The following is an 18,079-nucleotide window of genomic DNA, read 5'->3' as shown; positions in this document are numbered from 1 at the left end:
CATAAACCCCACGTGATGACGAGATGAGCCACAGGTGAAACTGATTAACACACGGACACAACTGCACCCACGATGATACGCAGACGGCTAGACGTAGACAACATAAACACACGCCCAAGGGGTGGGTTCGGGAGCTGTACCGTGACAGAACAGCTTTCTCAAGCAGTCATTGATGCATTTTGGAAACAGGAGATGAGCCCCTGGTCTAATGCACCCTCTGTATGAAGAAACCCTATCTCAAAAACTGACTTTTAGTCATTACTTGTGTAGCACGCATATTCTGAATGAGCCATTTTAATCTAGATTCATCTAGATTCATTTCAAGATTTCATTGAGATTAATCTAGATTTTAAAAATTAATCTATGCCCACCCCTAATACATATATATATAATAAGGCAATGAATTAAGGCATATTGATCTGAATTTATGCCTTAAAGTGCAGTATTATTTATTATTAATTCAAACAAATATGAGCAGCAATTCACAACGTCAACACACATTAAATACCTAGATGTAAATGAGAACCAAATGCAATACATCATGGTAACAAGATGAGTGTGACGAAAAAACACATGGAGTAAATACATATATGGACATAACCAGATGCTTTTAAACTACACCATGGACATTTTAAGATATGCATGCACTGTGATGTAAGTGTTCTATTTGTGTTATGTATAGTTAAGATTTTTTCCTCATGTTCAGTCACAGGCCCTGGCTCATTACGGATTTGTAACTGCTTTGCGATAGTGTACAATACTATTTATATATTACATTGTATTGAAGTGCTACATTGCACTGAATAGACGCTTCACTCCACACTTGCAGGATGATCCCGTCCACGAATCAGGACTTCCTGGTGAGAGACTTGGTGGCGGGCCGGGAGTATGACCTGTGTGTGCTGGCTGTGTATGACGATGGCATGACCTCTCTGACTGCCACGCGGCAGGTAGGCTGTGTCACATTTGTCACGGACACGGAGTACAGCCACTGCCAGTCGCTTCGCACTCACTTCCTGGGTGGCACCATGATCATCATTATCGGCGGCATCATCGTGGCCTCCGTCCTCGTCTTCATCATCATCCTCATGATACGGTACAAGGTCTACAGCCAACAAGGGGCAGAAGCGGGGAAAGGCATGGCCATGAGCAGACGCTCGCATGCCACCGGAGGGCAGGTGTCTGTGCCTGTGCCGTGCTCCGGCTCCAAAGTCACAGAAGGACAGGAGGAGCAGGGCCTGGGGCAGGCCACAGGCCTGGGGCAGACTGCCGGGACACTCCACACCCCTCGTAAAGACTCAGTGGCCATGGCGCTGGTGCTAGACTGTGAAAAGAGCATGCAGATCTCAGAGATGGGTGCTGGGGATGTTGTATCACCCACACAGAAACGCCTCTCTAGGACTTGCACAGAGCTCAAAAGGCGATCTTCACTATCCACCGATGAAGGGACAATGGCTGCTGATGTGCAAGGAAGTAAGTGAGTGATCCTGCAGAAAGTGGGGATAGAGACTGAGCTGGTGTAATACTGCTAGTGCAAAGGCAACAGACATCTTAGCTCCACTGCTCTAACAGACACTTTAGCCGTACTGAACTAACAGACACTTTAGCCGTGTTGCTCTAACAGACTCTTTAGCCTTACTGCTCTAACAGACACCTTAGCTCTATTGCTCTAACAGACACTTTAGCCGTGCTGCTCTAACAGACTCTTTAGCCGTACTGCTCTAACAGACACCTTAGACGTACTGCTCTAACAGACACCTTAGCTCCACTGCTCTAACAGACTCCTTAGCCGTGCTGCTCTAACAGACTCTTTAGCCATACTGCTCTAACAGACACCTTAGCCGTACTGCTCTAAGAGACACCTTAGAGTACTGCTCTAACAGACACTTTAGCCCTACAGCTAGGACAGAGAGACTAAGCTGGTATGATACTGCTAGTGCAAAGGCAACAGACACCTTAGCCGTGCTGCTCTAACGGACACTTTAGCCATACTGCTCTAACAGACACCTTAGCCGTGCTGCTCTAACAGACACTTTAGCTCTACTTCTCTAACTGGCTTGAATGCTTGTGGAAATTAAGCTGCTGCTTGGTGCCCATGGCACATGTCACTTTGTGGTATCTGCACTTTCAATACAGACTAACTTCAACAAATATTCCTGAACTTACATGTGCATGGGGCAGAGCTATATAGGTGAGCCAAGGAACAGTATCCATGTCTGTCTTAAAGAGCTTTAAACTAAGGTTAGGAACCTTAAAAAGAAGTTAAGTTCCAATCAGGTAACTTCACTTTTTGCCTAAGCTGTTATAGAATGGGAGAGTGCACTCACAGAGTTCAGTAAGATAATCAAATCCATTTAATCAGGACTGGGTTAGGGTGCAGAAAGAGCAAACTGCATCATCTAATGTCAGTAAATAATATCATTACATTGGGTTGGGTTGATTTATTAGTCCATGTGTGCCTGTGTGCCACATCTGTATGGATGTAGCTATGTTTTAACTGCGTATATGATATGAATATGATATCATATGATGTGCATTTAGCATACAGAACACACAGAATATTTAATGCTGGCTGCTATATTTCTAACTGCTATAATGACATTCAGTGTACTTAATTAGTTTGTAGCCACATTCCACATTGTGAAATGTTTATTTGTTTCATTATTAGATGAGAAAGTTGATTGGGAAATCAGTAGTCAATCTGAATTTATTCAATCTGAATATGAATTTATCTGAATTTGTTTTTCTATGTGTCTTGTGGTTTCATCTGCTACACTATACTTATGCCATTATGTTGCTGTGCCTGCTGGTCCCTTAGAGCACTGTACTAGTTTTGCTTGAATGATCAGCACCAAAAAAGTCTGGTTGGGATTGGGGTTAGAGTTAGAGTTGGGGTTAATTTAATAACAATTCTGCCTGGTTCATTCAGGACAACTTGCTATTAATGGTAATTGATACAATTTATATTATAACTTAATATATTGTATAGTACATATTAAGTATATATTAACATTATCCTCAAACAAAAATTTAAGTAATGTCCTCTGAACATGCATACATTTGTGGAATGTAAAACACAAGTCTGTGCCTGCGGTGATGCTATATTCAGTGTTATGTTTTACTTTTTTGTCCTTCAGGAACATCATTGCACATGTTCACCAATCAAAACCACAACCACTAATATGTTTTGTGGGTTTGTTTATTATACTGTGATATATTTCTGTGATATTTATATGATATATTTTGTCATTTGGTTTGACTTGGGCAGTGCCTTCTGTCTTTTTAATGTTAAATTTGTCAGTATGGCAGAAAAAACCACCACCTGCTGCTGCAAAACAGTCATCTACCTGCATGAAAGACACATTATAACATATTAGTTTCCCATCACTGACTCCTACTTCAGTGTGACGGTGACCCTCCCCTGCTCCCCTCCCTGGCAGTCTGTCCACTCCCTGGCAGTCTGTCCCCTTACTGGCTGCACACCCCTCTCACATGTCTTTGTCTCTCCCTCCCAGGCACAGCAGGCCCGCAGGTTCCGCAAGACTGGAGCAACTTTCAGATTTGATGACTTCTTCTGCTGTTCCGTAGAGACAGCCACACCCCTGAGAAGTATCAACATCTTTCTGTCTCTGTTCCTCATCAGTCGTGTGTTGTGAAATGTTAAGTAGTGAGAGTGACCAGGGGCAGTGGCTGTGGGGAAAGTAGCTCCGTGATGAATAGATATCACTGTGATGGCACTATCTGTCATTTTTTTCCAAGTTAACACATTTCTTCCATGTTTGCCAAAGGGTGTGTAAGCCTGCCTCTTGTATATGCCTCTTCACTTGTCTCCATCTCAAGTGGTGTGATGGATGTAGTCACTATCTGTTCACTTTGTAACTTTTAAAGTTTATAACTCACTACAACAGATATAAGGACGGTTGATTTTTCTTCAGTAATATTTAATTTAAGCCTTCTTCTTCTCCTTTCCTGTTCTATCCTCCCCCAGACTTCTCTGCATCATCAGATATCAGGGAGAACTAAATGATGGAATAATATATCAAAAACTAAACAAAAAAACATTAAAAAAGCATAAAAAGGAGAAAAGACATTCTTGTAGGACCTTCTCCACTCTTCAAACTTTATCCCTGGGACTATCCAACTATCTCCACCAGGACATGAATAAGGACCTGATTGACTCTTTTAACACAAAGGAACTGGAGCACAGGGTCATTTTCCATTTGGTGGCTGTTTGGAAACATAAAGGCCTTTAACAACCCATGGCAGGACTGTCTTGTAATGCTGTAATACTGTTGTATGCATCATTCCTCGAACGGTCCGAGCCTGACGATGGATCTCCTGCAGAGGGTGAGTACCAGTTTGCTGTCTAACCCTAACTCAAACTCTAACATCATGTACCCTAACCCTAATCCAAACCCTAACACTAGTATATAAACAAATAAAAATGCCATTCTCTGAGTGTATCTCTCAACTGATGAGACACATGAATGATGCCAGGCCTCCGAGTCTTGACTGCTGTATGTCAACAACAGGGTCTTCCAGCTGGCATGACAAATGTTAGAGTAGATGTGATGTGGTCTTGGAAACAATTTAACACCAACATGAATAATTTAGCTTTGCTGAAATTTCTTGCTGCAGTTAAAAGTGTTCATAAATTCGTTACTCAAACCATTCAATGTCCAGGATCGGAAAAGATAAAGATTATCAGCAGAGATGTAGATGAGAGGAAGACCAAACCAGCATCGAGAAAAATGGTGCAACAGCCTGAAAATAAACACACAGTATGTTATAAATGGAATAAGGAAAAGAAATGATAGGTTAGTTGCTTCACTTCAGTTCACTGTGGACGCCAGGCTTGGACCACCATCAGCCACCAGAGGGAGCCTAGGAGGCAATCAAGCCAAATGAGCCTCACCTGATTGTTAGGCTTTAATACAAGCTGGAAAAACAGACTCACTTTGCTGAGTCTTTGTTCAGAGTTCTGGCATACAGACTGGCCAGTATTTTGGTAGGAGCCCTAGGAATTTTCCTTCAAACTCTACTCTACTAAAGTGTTTCTCTTCTCCCTCAAGTTGTCTGTCTCGTTTCCAATCATTTTGGCAAAATTTAAGATAAAGTATAAATCTGTCCATTTTTCTTTTGTTTTCCTGTTATCGTTCTTTTGGTTGGTAAATCATTTTTTTCTTAGTTAATCCTTCCTCAGTGTTTAAGAGAGTTAGTTTTTCCCTGGTGTCCTTTGTTCTTTTTTCCTCCACAGAAACAATAAGCGGAGGTTTTACATTTTTTATTTTACTGTCTAGTGGTAAACTGTGGTAGTGGTAATCATTGTACGAACACGGCGACCTGAGTTATAATTTTGGTCTCAACTAATAAAGTATTTATTTCAATCTCATCTCCCAATTGGTTTTAAGTCACAGTGTGTGTGTGTTGACTCACCCAGTTGGCCTCTGTTGTACCATCTAAGATGGCCAGGGTCCAATTCCTTCTTCTGGAAAGTCATGATGTTACAGAAACATCCAGCTAAGCTACCTGATATGGATCAGGTTAGGATTGCCCTGACTATCCAAGGGGCTGTGATTGGGAGGCATGATCAGGCCTTGCAGCAAATACTGTCTCAGCTGCAGGGTCTCAATGCAGTATTACAGCAGGCTGCCTGTGTGGCTCATTAGAGAGGAGTCTGCTGTACGATTTCAGCTCTATCTACCACCACCAGAGCTGTGGTGGTAGGATCCACTCCAGGATCCCTTCTTCAGTGTTCACTGGCTTTTGGTTCCCCTCAGAAAGGGCAACAATAGCATATGTAATTTCCCTCCTGTCAAGTCGGGCCCTTGCTTGGGCTACTCCTGTATAGAAGAACCAGTCCAATGTGTGCGCCTCCTCCGAGTGGTTCACAGTTGCCCTATGCCATACATTACACCACCCTGTGTAAGGAAGTGAGACTAAAATGGCCATTTGCCGATTACTCCACAGACTTTTATAGAGTTAAGTGTAGAGCTCAAGGATGAGCTGGCCCTATGTGACACTCACCCTCTGTTCTCGTTGACCTAACAGAAATTAGAATGGAAGACCATACCGCCACCGACCACCGAGGCAATCAAGGTGAATGAGCCTCACCTGGTGGCCAGTCTTTATAAAGCTGGGGAAATCAGACTGGTGTTGCTGAGTCTTTTGTTCAGTGTTCTGACATTCAGACTGGCTGGTAATTCTCAATAGGAGCCCAGGGGAATTTTCCCTTGAGCTCATTTCTCTCTATACTCGATTTCTTCCTTTCTTCCTCTAGTTGATTTTCCCATGTTTGATCTCCCTCGAGTCGTCCCTGGTGTTGTCTTATTCAAAAATCTAAAGGGAGAATCTTTCTTCTTTTGTGGATCTTTTGGTTAGGAAATTAAGTCTGTTCTTAAATTGATCTTTCCTTAGCATTTAAGAGGACCAGTTTTCCACTGGCATGCTTTGTTTCTTTTCCCCAAAACAATAGGAGGGGGAGGTTTTAGTTCTCTATAAGTTTTCATCTATAAGTTACGCTCTGTGGTCTAGTGGTAGTGTTGGGTTGTGAAGGTAACATCCCAGTCTCAAACAATTAAGCATTTATTTATTTCTCGCTTCCCAATTGGCTCTTAAGTCCAGCACTTGGGTCTTACTACTAACATTATCACTCATGGTGGCTTACCCATTAGCCTCTGCTGTACCACCTAAGATGGCCAGGGCCCACATTACAGTACATATGGTAAGAACTTTAGTACTATACCTACACCACTGACTGCCATCACTAGTGAACACTAGTGTTTAACCTCAGGTTAAGTATGTGAACATTAATCAAACATATATATATATATATATATATATATATATATATATATAGCACATGTATCAGTGATTAGCATGTGGCTCTGGCAGGCCTATCTATAGCATCATACCTAAAGGGAGGGGCCTAAAGGTGACCACAGTCATGAGGAATCACTAAGTCATTGCTTTCATCCCAAGGCATTGTCACAAATAGAGTGAACAAATAACATGACATCAACATCTCAGCTTACCAGAAGACTCAATGACTGGGGGGCCTTCAAGCTCCAAATCTTCACATGTAGAATACTATTCTACATGTGAAGATTTGGAGCTTGAAGGCCCCCCAGTCATTGAGGCTTGATTAAATAAGTGAGCCTCGAGTCTTGATTTAAAGATTGGAACTGTGTCAGAATCTCACACTGGAGCTGGAAGACTATTTCATAACGCAGAGAGAGTAGGATTAATGTAATCATATTTTCTAGCCCTAGTTAGGCTAGATACAGTTTTTAAAAGGAATCTTGGATTGTTTGTTTTTCTATGGCGCAACCTTGTCTAAAGCAGTACAGAGCGAAGTCTCAACATGTTCAGTAATACGCCCTAGCCCTTCCCAGAGCTACAGGTGGATCATTGCTGGTCAGATCTCGTAAAGTATCAATGAGCACAGCTACGGTAGTAGATGTACCGTATTTTACGGACTATATGGTGCATCTAAAAGCCAAAAATTTCCCAGAAATCGGACGTGCGCCTTATAAAACGGTGCGCCTTATACGTGTACTGAGTACCGCACGTAAACCAATCAGAGAACACTTAACACTAACGTACCGTAGTATTCTCAGATTGATTTATGTGCGTTTCGCATATAAACCAATTAGAGATTACTACGTAATACACAGTACCGGTACTTAGGCTTACCTACAGGTGTGCTGCAAAACAACATTTGTTTTTCCACAACCCTCGAATATGGCACCAGTGAAGAGACACGCTTACGAAGCACAGTTCAAGCTACTGGCTATCAGTTATGCGGCTGTAAATGGGAATAGAGCAGCTGCGAAACAATTCGGCATAAATTAATATGGTTCGAAAATGGAGAAAACAGGAAAATGAACTGCGTCAAGTAAAGAAGTCGAGACAGAGTTTTCGTGGTAACAATGTGAGGTGGCCACAGTTAGAAGACAAACTTGAACAATGGATATCTGAACAAAGAGCGGCTGGGAGAAGCGTCTCGACAGTCACTATTTGACTGAAGGCAACAACGATAGCACAAGACATGAAGCTAGACGATTTTCAAGGAGGGCCTTCTTGGTGCTTTCATTTTATGAAACGGTGTCATCTTTCTATCCGCGCAAGGACTACTGTGGCACAGCGACTGCCAGCAGATTACGAAGAACAGCTGGCCATTTTCCGTACATACTGTCGTAAAAGGATTACGGAGAAAAAGATCGAACCCAGCCACATCACCAACATGGACGAGGTCCCCCTCACTTTCGACATCCCCGTGAACCATACTGTGGAGAAAAAGGGGACTAGCACGGTATCGATACGCACCATGAGGCATGAGAAGTCGGCGTTCACCATTGTTCTTGGCTGTCAAGGTAATGGACAGAAACTACCACCTATGGTAATTTTCAAAAGGAAGATGCTGCCGAAAGAAAAGTTTCCAGCCGGAGTCATAGTTAAGGCTAACCAAAAGGGCTGGATGGACGAGGAGAAAATGGGAGAATGGCTGAGAGAGGTGTATGTAAAGAGACCGGGTGGTTTTTTCCACACACCACCGTCCCTGCTGATCTGTGACTCCATGCGCGCTCATCTCACAGACAACGTTAAAAGCCATGTAAAGAAAATTAATTCGGAGCTTGCCGTCATTCCGGGAGGATTAACAAAAGTCCGCTGGACATTGGCGTTAACAGGGCGTTTAAAGTGAAGTTGCGAGAGGCCTGGGAGCAATGGATGATAGACGGCGAACACACATTTACTAAAACTGGGAGGCAGCAGCGGGCGAGTTACGCCACCGTTTGTGAATGGATTGTGTATGCCTGGGCTAAGATTTCTGATGTAACTGTTGTCCGAGCTTTTGCAAAAGCCGGCATCATCGCTGCCGTCATCAACAGCCGCCTGGCGATGAGCCTGACTCTGACATTGATGAGCGGGAACCCGGACTGCTCATTAGAGAAATTGCGCAGCTTTTTATTTCAGACACAGAGGATGAGGACTTTGATGGATTTGTGGGAGATGAGTGAGTAAAAATAATGTGTGTTTGTGTGTTTTGTCAAGTAGTAAAGTAAACTTCAATTAAAAATCACAGTTTCGCATCCTTTACTTTTCTTGTAGACCGTATGTTTTAGCATGTGCCTTATAATACGGTGCCATACAGAATAATACGGTGCCGTGAATACCGGTAAGTGCCGTACAGAAATAGAGTCCGTAATTGAGCCTGCTCCTTATAGTATGTGTCACGGTGAGGCGGCCCCCTACCGGCCGCCTCCGTCCACAGCGGCTGTTGTTGTTGTTGTCTGGTGACGTCATGTGCGTCCCTCAGGTGGGCGGAGCCCGTGATCCGTCTCACCTGAGGGTCGTTTGTTTGCCTATATATGTCTTGTCTTTGTACCAGTTGACCGCTGGTCATTATATCCTTAATTTGGAGATAGTGCACGGGTTTTAGGTTTGCACACTTTCTATTAAACCATCCTTTTTCCCTGAGACTTGGCGTGATCGCTTCCTTTTTGTTGCTCACCCCCGCCCGTCACAGTATGGTGCGCCTTATACGTGTATCAAATACAGAAATAGAGCCCGTAATTCAGACTGCGCCTTATAATACAGTGCGCCGTATAGTCTGTAAAATACGGTAATAGTTCATTTAATTTGGTAGTGGGACGGCTGATGAATACCGTTGTTGTTCTTTATGAGGAAGTGATCAGAAATGGCCTCGCTTTGAGGAAGTACTGCTAAACTGATTGTCAATACGAAACAATAAGACTAAATCTAAGGAATGACTACTTATGCGTAGGACCCACCACATTCTGAGTGATACCAATTGAATCAAGAATTGCTTGAAGGTTTATGCTAAAAGAGTAATGTAAATTTTCAAAGTGGATATTAAAATCGGCAACTATAATCAGCCAGAGATTGTAGATATAAGTGGACTGTACGACACGAGTGAAAAGTGAAGCTTCCGTGTGTCAGCTGCCCTATAGTGGCTGGCTGCAGTACAACTTTTAACCCCACCCATTCCCATGTAAGTGAACGGCCTGGACGAGAATCTTTGAATTTTTATTACACGTAAAATACACGTTTTTTGAGCAATTATATTTTGTCAATTCTATGAGACCCCATTGCGTTAGTATATCTCCCGGTGTTTTTCTCCACGATAAACAGATTTTATAGAAGTTATTAAGTGTTACTTAAAGGGTTGTGGCGATAAGGTGATTGAAACCTTTTATCTTTGTTTATTTTGTAAAATGTCAAAAGTGTCTTTATACCACACCTCAATGTCTTGTTCTGCAGTAAAGTGTTGTAACAGACCATTGGGGTCAAGTTCTTTGCAGTTCTTTCGGTAAATAGCTCAGTTAGATATTTGACTAGCTAGCCAGATGTTAACTTTAAATCCTATCCTCTCAGGTTAGCAAATTGTGCTAACTAGTTCATAGTTTAGCGAATTGAACTAAATGTACTTGAAGCATAGACAGTGTATATATGTGTGTCTGTGTATGTATACACCAGAGACGGTATATATACGGTATACACATACAAGATTAATTATGTATATATAGTTGAAGTCATTCATCAAACTAACCGTGCTTTTTATATTTGGCTCTGTTAGCCAATAGCTTTTTTCACTTTTACATTTTCAGTTACAGTCAGTGTCTGGTTTGCCTAGTGAAAATCGCACAAAACGTACGCCTACTACAAATACATTATTTATTCCTTAGCGCAAATATTTATTTCAGTTAGAATGTTTTGTGCTAAGAGAGATTCAAACCAAAGGATTCATATTCAGCATAGGAATAATTACCTTTGCGCTATAAAGTAAGTAGCATAGATTCAAGGGTTGTAACTTGAACTGCTTCTTGAAGCTGTGTCAAAAGTGCTATACAGATGAGCTGGCCAAGCTGGTTTTCCTTGGAAAGGAGAGTGGGGGTCGGCGTTTCAAACCAGAGACTGTATATGGTCTCTGCTTCAAACGCGTACCATGTCATTAGCAAGACAAAGGGCACTAATCGTTTCACAGCGGGGAAGTGGGCTACTCGGTGGCTGATTTTCCTCGCAAAGATTTTCATGGCGTTTGCAGTCCTAGTGTTAAGTGAAACAATATCTTTGTTCAGTAGTAGCTAGCTAGGTGACACAGTCCGTATGCGTGACCCCATCTATACTGGTGGGCGTATCCTAAGGAATGTGATCAAAGTTGGGGCGGAGATACTATCCTGCCTACCGGTTCTAATACGCATGCTCTGGCTCCAATTTTCATCATCCAGTATAACCTAGCTGACATCTCCTTGCAACTCGCAGACGGTTGGTTTAGCCTGTTTGTCTACTTCCTGGCCTTGGCTTTGGTTTGTCAGTCCCCATTAACTACTACTACACTACCACTATTAAGTCTAGTGGATATGCTACTAGAAATGAGAGCAGCTTCAAAAGGCCAGGTCTGCCCTCAAAACATATCCAGTTGTCTATATAACCCACTTTGTTTTCTGAGCACCATTTAGACATCCAGCAGTGTAGCACCCAAAAACTGCTGTAGGTTTCGGCGCCACGCTGAAAATGAAATTGGGCCAGAGAATTATGCATTTACATTTATGGCATTTAGCAGACGCTCTTATCCAGAGCGAGTTACAAAGTGCTTTTTTTTATTGTACAGCATCTGACATTTTCCCTGTTAACTCACACACCTCTATCTTTTGACTCTATGTTTGACTGTCTCAACCCCACAACATTGGTGCTGACATGTATAACTTTCTTGGAGAATTTTAGCCAGCACCTTTAGGTTAGCCCTGATGTCAGGTGCTCTAGCCCCTGGTATACATTTGACTTTGCCTGCTGGTGTCTCTAGAGGGGTCGCTATATTGACATGTCGTAGCTGTGAATCTCCTATAACCAGAGCTCTTTTAGCAGGTTGCTGAGCTGGTATATCGCTGAGTGGGGCAAACCTGTGAACTTGAGCTGAACGGTACTCAGCCCTATGGCTATGCTACTGACACCTTACCCATTTGCCCCATTGCAAGGGCTGGGGGCTCACTAGCTATGGCTGTGGCAACCTTTTAGACCTGAACCTAAGTAGCTGTATGCGTAGAGTACTATAGAATATACTGCTATTATGAGGTTGTAGTCCAGCTCTTCATTCTGAGCAAGTCAAGACCAGCCCTGGAGTTTTATTAAGCCAAGTGTCTTAAGTGTCTTGGGAATGTTCCATCAGCTGAACACATCCAGCCACTGAGTAACCAGGTGGTCATTTTTTTTTTTAATTAAAGGCTGACAAAAATTCTCAAAAACTAGAAAATGACAAAAGGTCCATTCCAATGAGAGTGTCCCCAAAGGCCTATAATTGAATGCAGTCTATCACAGGACAGGAATGATGTATGGCAGTCATCAGACTTTCCGAATCACACTTCTGTCAGGAATAATAATAATAACGATAAATAATACAATTAAAGTAAGAACCAGAGCAGTGAAAACTCGGAGCCCTGGAGGACTGGCAAAGCATGGCTACTCCGGGTTAATTATGCTTCCTGCTTCCTGGCAGAGCTAGGGGAGTTGGAACCGCAGAATATATTTTTGTGTGTGTGTGTGTGTGTGTGTGTGTGTGTGTGTGTGTGTGTGTGTGTGTGTGTGTGTGTGTGTGTGTGTGATAAAGATTTAGCAGTGCTCTCCTACAGAGAACTTGTAAAGATTTTTTCATCATTTACAGCCATAACACATGAAGCCAAGGTCCTCCCTGGTTCTTTAGGAAAGTAGTGGGTTGGACCAGCAACAGAAGGTCATTTGCATGTTATACTGCTGTTTTATTAAAGAGGTCAGGAGAGTCATGCTGGATTACCTCCCAACGATTGCCCAGACATCCACCAGATTTATGAGCTGCGACTCCTGCTTGATATCTAAAGTCAGACAGAAAGTAATTGTATAATCAATAGTTGCTGATGAGAAACTCGGTGCAGTGCTATGAATCATAATGAAAGCTGAAGACAAAGTCAGGCTGTGTAATAGGATTCTGAAAGGCCGCATGTCTGACACCCAAGATCACAAACACACTCCAGCCTAGCAAGCCAAATTAACTTTAATGTTGCCCTTTGATTACAGAAAGCATTTAAATATAGGGTATTAGGAATTATTTTAATTACTTAACTATGAGGGATTTGTTGAGGTTCTTCAAAGAAACAGTTGGTTTCATTTGCAAAGTTGTTCATTTATGATTTGAAGATGATCAATATCTGTTTCTCTACTTACATTGTTGTTGTTATAATATTATATAATTATATAATTATATTATATAATTTTTTTCTATAAATTGCTATAAAACTAATAACAGGCTTCTTATATTCTTTTATTATGAGGCTTCATTGCTTCATTTTTGTCCAGTGAACTTGGATTTGGTTTACATCCCTGTGCTTGATCAATGCAAATTAAATAATAATCTAGTGAGCAAAATTCTAACTTGGTAGGTGGTATTAATACCTGACATGTGACCATATATTGATTATGCACACACATACTAACACACACTCCCACACACACACACATATACACATATATTTTATTGTATTGTTTTTTTATACACTATACTGTGACATTGTGAAGTCTTGATAGCTTATGCAAGGCTGTGTGACTATTGTGAGTATATGTGGCACAATGCAAGACATCATCTGACACCTTCAGCCTTAGACTCCAGAGGTGTCTTAGACTTCAGGGAGGTGTAGACTGCCTTAGGAGATGCACAGCTGTGACAAACATGCCCTGCTTATGAAGCATGTGAGGATTAGTGCCTCAGTTAACATTGCACCACTTGAAATTAGCAGTTCTAATGCTTCATTATCCTGAGACACACCAACAGCAGTTTCTGCGGATGCTTTACTGTGTGGGTGTATTGTTGTACATTGTTGTAAAGTCAAGGTGTTGTCAGTATTCTTCTGTAGAATGCATGAGGGTGCACTTCCTATTACTTATGTAACACTCACAAACACCATGTTCTCGGTGGCCCACTGATACTTGGGTCAAGCTAATGCAGTCACTGAAGACACTGCAGCTCTATTGACAATCTAGTGACAAGTTGGCATTTGTCTGTACACTGCCTGCACTAGATTGGGGGTGTGTTATTACTCGAGAATGGAGAGAACCTGTCTGTGCATTCAGCTAGCTTATCAGCTTATGCTGATCTTCACATTTTTAAAACACTCAGTTACCCAGCACTTCCATGGGCCTTTTGTTATTGCATCACAGAGAGTGGTGCTGCCTAATTTGTTCATGCTGGGCTATTAGAATGGATATACTGGTCCAATGACTAACATTTCTATTTCAAAGAAAGGACTTCTATTTCAAAATTGTACCTGACTACTAACATACCAAGTGTCAAGAAGGTTAGATTAAAACAATTTTAAATTTTCCCCTTAAATCTTTAGAAGTAGGATGTTCTTCATATTTACATTATTGTGTACTTATAATACATTATTATACTCAGACATTACAGTACAACAGAACTGTCAAAACTTGCCCTCCTTAGTGTTGGTATGTCAGGCAAACATTGCGCAAGAAAAAGGATAATTAGTAAATAAACAACATGGAATTAATTAGACAAAATCAGGAACTCAATTGTTTCTAACTGGATTTATCTAACTTTCTGTAACTGTGCAATGGTTGCAATTAGGGGTGTGACGAGATCTCGTGTCACGTAACTCCGCGAGATTTGTGATCCAGCAAGCAGCCAGAATGACGTCGGAAAATACAGGTATTACTATTGAAGATGCCCCCACCACTTTCAAATTGTTTGTTTGGCAGCATTTTGGGTACCTGGCGTAAATGATACATGGCAAGAGAGTGACTGTAAGACACGGACCATATGCAAACATTGTATGAAAATAATGGCGTACACCGCGGCCAATACGAGCTTGATACAGAGACATTTATGGCCCATTTCCACTAGGGCCTGCTTGGCGCGGTACGGTTCGATTCGCGACGGTTTGTGAGTGTTTCCATTAGTACCAGTTCCCAGTTAGCCGGCCCCTTTGGGTACTACTTTCATACCGACTCGCTCGAGGTTCTAACCGTTCCGAAGCGGTACAGTTCTGTGACGTGGAGGAACAGCATGACACTGATTGGCCAGGGAGTGTCGTCACAGGTTGCGTCAGGAGAGCGACTCCTCCGCTATGCTATGGACTCCTCAGCCATTTTTAAAACCCAAGGAGCGAAGTCTGTTCCCTGGTCGAACGCCGAGGTACAAACCTTTCTGTTAATAATCAGCGATCAAAAAATCCAGGGCGAACTGGACGGGGCCACTAGAAATGTAAAGGTTTTTAGCGAGGTTTCTGCGCTAATGGCCACTCATGGCTACCAGCGGCCCGTTCAGCAGTGCCGGTCGGTCCAAGCTAAAAAAGCTTAAAGCGATTACCGGGCGGTGAAGGACCATAACGGACGCAGCGGAGCAAACCGCAAAGACTGGAAATGTTTCCAGCAAATGGATGTCATATACGGTCACCGGCCAGCCAGTAACGGAAGAGAAAACGTGCTGGACACGACAATGTTGGTGCTGGAGGCCACGGAGAATGGTGAGTGTATTGTGATTTCACAGTTTTACTACTAGGCTCGTAAAAGATGTAATATGAACACATCTATTGTAAACGCAGGAATTTAGAGCTGTGTTTGTAGTTAATGTTACCACCACAGTCACTACTGTACAATAGCTAGCTCTTAGCCTTGCTAGTTGCTAGTTAGCTGTAGCCATAAACGAAGCATGGGCAGCGATGACGTGCTACACAGTTTGTGCAGTTACGCTATATCATTGTTGCTTTTACGGGAATACTTGTGTTTAATATTTGTTATTTTTTACGTTCAAGATTCCCCTTCCACTGACGAGGCGAGCGGAGTTGGCGGAAAATGTTTCCTTCAACCGGGCTTTCCTCGGGGTGCTTGGCGAACTTGTGAACATCATGCGAGACAGACGCCAGTAAAAGCACACAAAATGTTGCTTGTAGTACTATAAATATTTTTTCATATAAAGCTATACGTTATTTTTAGGTAATTTGCTTTTTGCACTTTTTTTAACTATAACTATATTATTTACATATGTTGTACTTTAAATATCTATATTTCATAATAAAGTTTGATTTCATTTGATTGTATGACTGATGCTTTTTATGCAGGGTGTGTTCAGCCTGTTTGAGTAATACCAAATTATTATCAATAATTAGAGCAACCACATACAATAATAAAGATAAAGATAAATAAGATACAATAATGGTATGTGTTAAGGGGCATCAACCGGTGTTGTGGTCGCATACAAATGATGTCACGACACTACAACCCGAGCGCCAACAGCGACTCCACCCACATTGTGGTGGTCCACCATTGTAATGGAAACACAACGCGACCGTACCGTTCCGTTGCGAATCGATCCGTATTGAACCGTACCACGCCAAGCAGGCCCTAGTGGAAATGCGCCATTACAGCACCACCACAGCTCAGTACTCAAATCAACATATCTCACTTGAACAGAGGTAGAAGGGACAGAAAGGCGCTTTGGCAAGTTGAGACAGCAAAGGATATCGGGAGCAGTGTGGACATGCTAATATTCTTAAAAATGAACATGGCAGTGTAGTTGCAGCAAATTCAGTGACATACTTGGTAAGGCTCTGTTTGCACTATTTCCACTCTGTATTGACAGAGAAGAACTTTTTGTTTTGCACATAATACAGTGAGTCCCCGCTTAATGACGGGTCTGGTTAACGACGGACCTGAGTTACGACCAACTTTTTATTTTATTTTGTGCGGTGCGCAGAGGAGCAGTGGCAGCACAGTGGAGTGTTGTGGAGTGTTGTGTATGATACGCCCATCTCGGCAAGGCGATTGCTCTTTCTCACGCTGTACGCATGAGAACATTGATAGTTTTTTTTCTATACTGTATTTATGTTATAATAAAACATTTCAAAATGCATGTGTAACTCAGTTAAATAAGTCTTTTGTCCAGTCATATAATTTGTAATTTTAGACTTAAAATCTTGTCTCGTCTCGTTCTCGTGAACCCAATATCATGTCTCGTCTCGTCTCGTGAGCTGAGTGTCTCGTCACACCCCTAGTTGCAAGCCCCCACTCCCCACTGCCTCATGAAGAGGACTCTGTGAGATAGTCCTTGTATCACTGTGGTAGAGAACAAAGTGTTTGTGTTGCTCTATAGAATATTATTTAGTTAATTATGTGCCCCTCAGGACACATTTGATTATACAGCACAGATCCGTGTGGGTCCGTTTTTCATGACTGGTAAACTATTTTCACCACTATACATAGTTTTCTACTATATTGTCACCGCTGAGCTTTTTCTTGGAGAGCAGGTATTATGTGTCAGGAATGTAGACCAAGTGAATGCATTACCCATACTAAAGAGTAAGAAAATCTATATATTGTCTAAATATTTAACCTCTGACACAATCCACAGTGTGATTTTGTCTGTGTTTTTTCTTTAGGTATTCACATTCTCCCAATCCTTACAGACAGACTACCATTATGAAGACATTCAACTGGAGGGAGGTAAAGTAAAATTTCATATGGAGGTAAAGGAAGTTCTCTGGGTTCTGACCTCCTCCTCTTCACTCTTCTATATCCTCTAGCATCTATGTCAGTCAGTCAGTCTCCGTTTCAAGGTGAGAACTGAAACAAGTTTTAGAACTACAAACAAACAAACCAACTGGGAGCCCAAGCATACATGTTTTCTTTCTTCCTTTATTGATTGTTCTGTTGTTTTTATTTGTCAGTTTATTTTGTAACTGTACATAATCAATTTCAAATCTTATAGTTTTATACATGTAATTTCTATGGTGTGTAATTTTTTTAATAAAATAAGAGTGGATTCATTGATATTTTTGCTAATTATTAGTTTTGAGAGGTTCCACCTATCACATAAGTCTAATGAGTTATCTCCATAATTCCATGACCATGCTGCTGTCATTATACTTTGGGGGTTATATTTATCCTGCTCCATTATGCAGTGTTGTTTATCATCCTAACCCTACACTGAAAATATGAGACAAACCAACCTCAAAATCATCTACCACAATTATTGCCACATTGGCATTTAATATTCTGTGCACTCTTTTATCTCGAT

General features: G+C 41.8%; 1 protein-coding gene across 3 annotated transcripts in view; it reads left to right on the top strand.

Moving 5' to 3' along the window:
• Positions 1-17,809, top strand: part of LOC143477188 (leucine-rich repeat and fibronectin type III domain-containing protein 1-like protein) — a 107,464-nt gene extending 89,655 nt beyond the window's left edge. The window contains exons 4-7 of one of the 3 annotated variants that reach the window (XM_076975709.1): positions 830-1,477; positions 3,516-3,609; positions 3,989-4,347; positions 17,442-17,809. In XM_076975709.1, the coding sequence (XP_076831824.1) occupies positions 830-1,477; positions 3,516-3,588 (721 nt within the window). In that variant the 3' untranslated portion in view covers positions 3,589-3,609; positions 3,989-4,347; positions 17,442-17,809. The remainder of the gene's footprint in view (positions 1-829; positions 1,478-3,515; positions 3,610-3,988; positions 4,348-17,441) is intronic. The other 2 variants (XM_076975710.1, XM_076975711.1) reach the window with 2 other exon arrangements.
• Positions 17,810-18,079: the final 270 nt, after the last annotated feature.

Source organism: Brachyhypopomus gauderio, chromosome 16 (genome assembly GCF_052324685.1).
Source record: "Brachyhypopomus gauderio isolate BG-103 chromosome 16, BGAUD_0.2, whole genome shotgun sequence".
In the NCBI taxonomy this organism is placed as follows: domain Eukaryota; kingdom Metazoa; phylum Chordata; class Actinopteri; order Gymnotiformes; family Hypopomidae; genus Brachyhypopomus; species Brachyhypopomus gauderio.
This window is presented reverse-complemented; position numbering and strand designations above follow the sequence as displayed.